General features: G+C 56.4%; 1 protein-coding gene across 1 annotated transcript; it reads left to right on the plus strand.

Moving 5' to 3' along the window:
- Nucleotides 1–472: 472 nt before the first annotated feature.
- On the plus strand, nt 473–2,457 carry TACSTD2 (tumor associated calcium signal transducer 2). The gene has a single exon (XM_061120021.1). It carries the CDS (start codon nt 760–762, stop codon nt 1,717–1,719), a length of 960 nt encoding a protein of 319 aa, XP_060976004.1. The 5' UTR covers nt 473–759; the 3' UTR covers nt 1,720–2,457.
- Nucleotides 2,458–3,100: the final 643 nt, after the last annotated feature.

Consider the following 3,100-nt stretch of genomic DNA (forward strand, 5'->3'; position numbering starts at 1 on the left):
ATAAATCCATGCTATTAAGGGAACTGTAAGACTGAAGGGGGTTTGATCCCTGGGTGGGGAAGAACCCCTGGAGGAGGGCATGGCAACCCACTCCAGTATTCTTGCCTGGAGAATCCCATGGACAGAGGAGCCTGGTGGGCTCCAGTCTACAGAGCTGCAAAAAGTAGGACGCGACTGAAGCGACTTAGCACGCAAGCAAGGGACTGAGAAAAGCAGCGGGGAAGTGAAAGAACTTAAAGCTGGGACAAGGGCTGGAACAAAACCTGACAGTCCCGCGCCATCCTTCTCAAAACAATTTCTGAGCACTCCAGCCGCGGAGAGCAGCCTGGACGCCCAAGGTCCTCGGCTGGAGGCCGCGCCTAGGGCGGGTCCCTTCTCGGGTGGGGCCCGGCGGGCCGGGGGCGGTACCCCGTCCCCCGCGCTCAGCCGAGTATCGGTTTTCCTTTCCCAGGCTTTCGGTCCAGAGGAGACAGGACAGCCTCCGCCTCCCTGATCCTATCGCGGGCGGCGCAGGGCCGGCTGAGCCTTCAGTGGGACGGGGACGAGAACCCGGGAAGGGGCGGGCGGGGAATCTGTCACCCAAATACCAGCGGGTGAGTCGGCGGCCAAACTAGCCCGGCAGGTCCGGCGGAGTATAAGAGCTGGAGGGAGCGGCGGGCGGCAGACGCCTGGAGTGCCGTCCCACACGCCGCAGCCGGAGCCCAGCGGAGTCTCCAGCCCTCGTCAGCCCGCACCCGGTCCGCGCTCCTCCGCCCCACCATGGCCCGGGGCCCGGGCCTCGCGCTGCCGTCGCCGTGGCTCCTGGTGCTGGCGGCGGTGATCGGCCACGCGGCCGCGCAGAACCAGTGCGTGTGCCCCACCAACAAGATGACCGTGTGCGACCAGCGCGACCTGAGCGGCCGCTGCCAGTGCCGCGTGCTCGGCTCGAACCAGGCGGTCAACTGCTCCACGCTCACGTCCAAGTGCCTGCTGCTCAAGGCGCGCGTGCGCGCCTCCCACAGCGGCCGCGCGCTGGTGCGGCCGAGCGAGCACGCGATCGTGGACAACGACGGCCTGTACGACCCGGACTGCGACCAGCAGGGGCGCTTCAAGGCGCGCCAGTGCAACCAGACGTCGGTGTGCTGGTGCGTGAACTCGGTGGGCGTGCGCCGCACCGACAAGGGCGACCTGAGCCTGCAGTGCGACGAGCTAGTGCGCACCTACCACATCCTCATTGACCTGCGCCACCGCCCGGACGCCCCCGCCTTCAACCGCTCGGACCTGGACGCCGAGCTGCGGCAGCTCTTCCAGCAGCGCTACCTGCTGCAGCCCAAGTTCGTGAGGGCCGTGCACTATGAGCACCCCACCATCCAGATCGAGCTGCGCCAGAACTCGTCGCAGAAGGTCGCCGGCGAGGTGGACATCGGCGACGCCGCGTACTACTTCGAGAGGGACGTCAAGGGCGAGTCGCTGTTCCTAGGCCCCCGCGACCTCAACTTGCGCGTGGGCGGACACCCCCTGGTCCTGGAGCAGATGCTCATCTACTACCTGGACGAGAAGCCCCCCCAGTTCTCCATGAAGCGCCTCACCGGCGGCCTCATCGCCGTCATCGTGGTGGTCGTGCTGGCGGTGGTCGCCGGCGTGGCCGTCCTGGTGATCACCAATAGGAGGAAGTCGGGGAAGTACAAGAAGGTGGAGATCAAGGAACTGGGGGAGATGAGACAGAAACCGAGCTTGTAGGTACCAGCGGGGCTGGGCTGGGGTGGGGTGGGGTATCGGATTTCAGCAAGGTTCCAGACCCGAGTCAGTCACCCTTCTTGATTCTTGGCCCCCCGACGAGACCTTTCTCCTCTCACATTCCTGCCTCCCCCCCCCCCCCCCACCGCCCCCGCCACCATATTTAATAGATCCTGTTCTCAGGGTCACCTCGCTTTCTGACTTCTGTCCTGAAGAAAGCATTTCTAAAATTCCTTCCCTTTCAGTCCAACCAGAAACCTGACTCCAAGAGTTAAGGGAAGTTTGGCATAGGGTTATGTATAAGAATCAAGTGTCTGTATGACAACCCAGCCTGGTTTACAAATGCGGAAATCCATGCTGAAGACTTAAACGCTTTTAGCTGGGAATCAGCTGCTGTCTTGGGTTTAAGTTATTTCATTAGCTCCACTTGTATCGTGGCCTTCCTGATGAGGAGTTCGCTAATTGGGCCCATGTTGTATCTTCATTTCCTATCGTTTGTATTACCGACCACACATGCTTGTCACCGGGAAAGAAGCCTGTCTGAGCTGCCTGCACACATTTTAGATGTCTTTATTTGAGGGCAGACTTTGGCCCAGAAACTCAGCATCTGTCCTTCAACTTGCCCTTATTACAGCTGATAATAGTAATGTTTCTTTTGTAAAATGTTTGTACATAGGTTGTCTTTGATAATGCTGTTGTGATTTTTTTTTTTTAAAAAACATGAATTTAATAAAATATGGAAAAGGCACAAACCAAAAGATGGAGTTTGTGAAAACTTGCTGCAGATTTATATGATTTGGGACTGCTCTAATTTCCTATGACTCAGATTTCTTATTTCAAATTTTAACACTTCTTAGCAGGATAGGCCTTTTCCCATAGCCACTCTGGTGTTTTTGAGATCCCTGAGCTGGCAAGTGTAAACACAGGTGTTTCTAAATCAGGTTGTTTGGAAACCCCCTGCAGGAGGGTAGGTCTGAGGGAACTGGCTAGAACCAGCCATAAAGGGGACCGGCCTTAGACTATCACCAAATGAGAATTCTCCCCTGGAGAAGAAAACGCTACCTTTGTCTCTGAGTTAAATGACTTTCCCACATGGTTACAGCCAGTCTGTAGCGGGCTTGTGCTGTGGCTGTGTGTGTGCATGTGCCCACGTACTCTGTTTTCCTAAGATTTTACTAGTAAGGTGATTTAAAAACTTACTGTGTTTTAGCTGCAAAAAATCTTGTCTCACATTTATCTTCTTGTTTTTACTCATTCACGCTTATTTATTTGAAGCAGCGTATGTTAGAAGGTCACTGTGGGGTAGCCTAGTGGTAAACAAGTTACTGCAGTTCCTGGGAAGTTGCTGCAACCATGGGCATGTACAAAGGATGGAGTGGTTGGT

The sequence above is a fragment of the Dama dama genome, chromosome 20 (genome assembly GCF_033118175.1).
Source record: "Dama dama isolate Ldn47 chromosome 20, ASM3311817v1, whole genome shotgun sequence".
In the NCBI taxonomy this organism is placed as follows: Eukaryota; Metazoa; Chordata; class Mammalia; order Artiodactyla; family Cervidae; genus Dama; species Dama dama.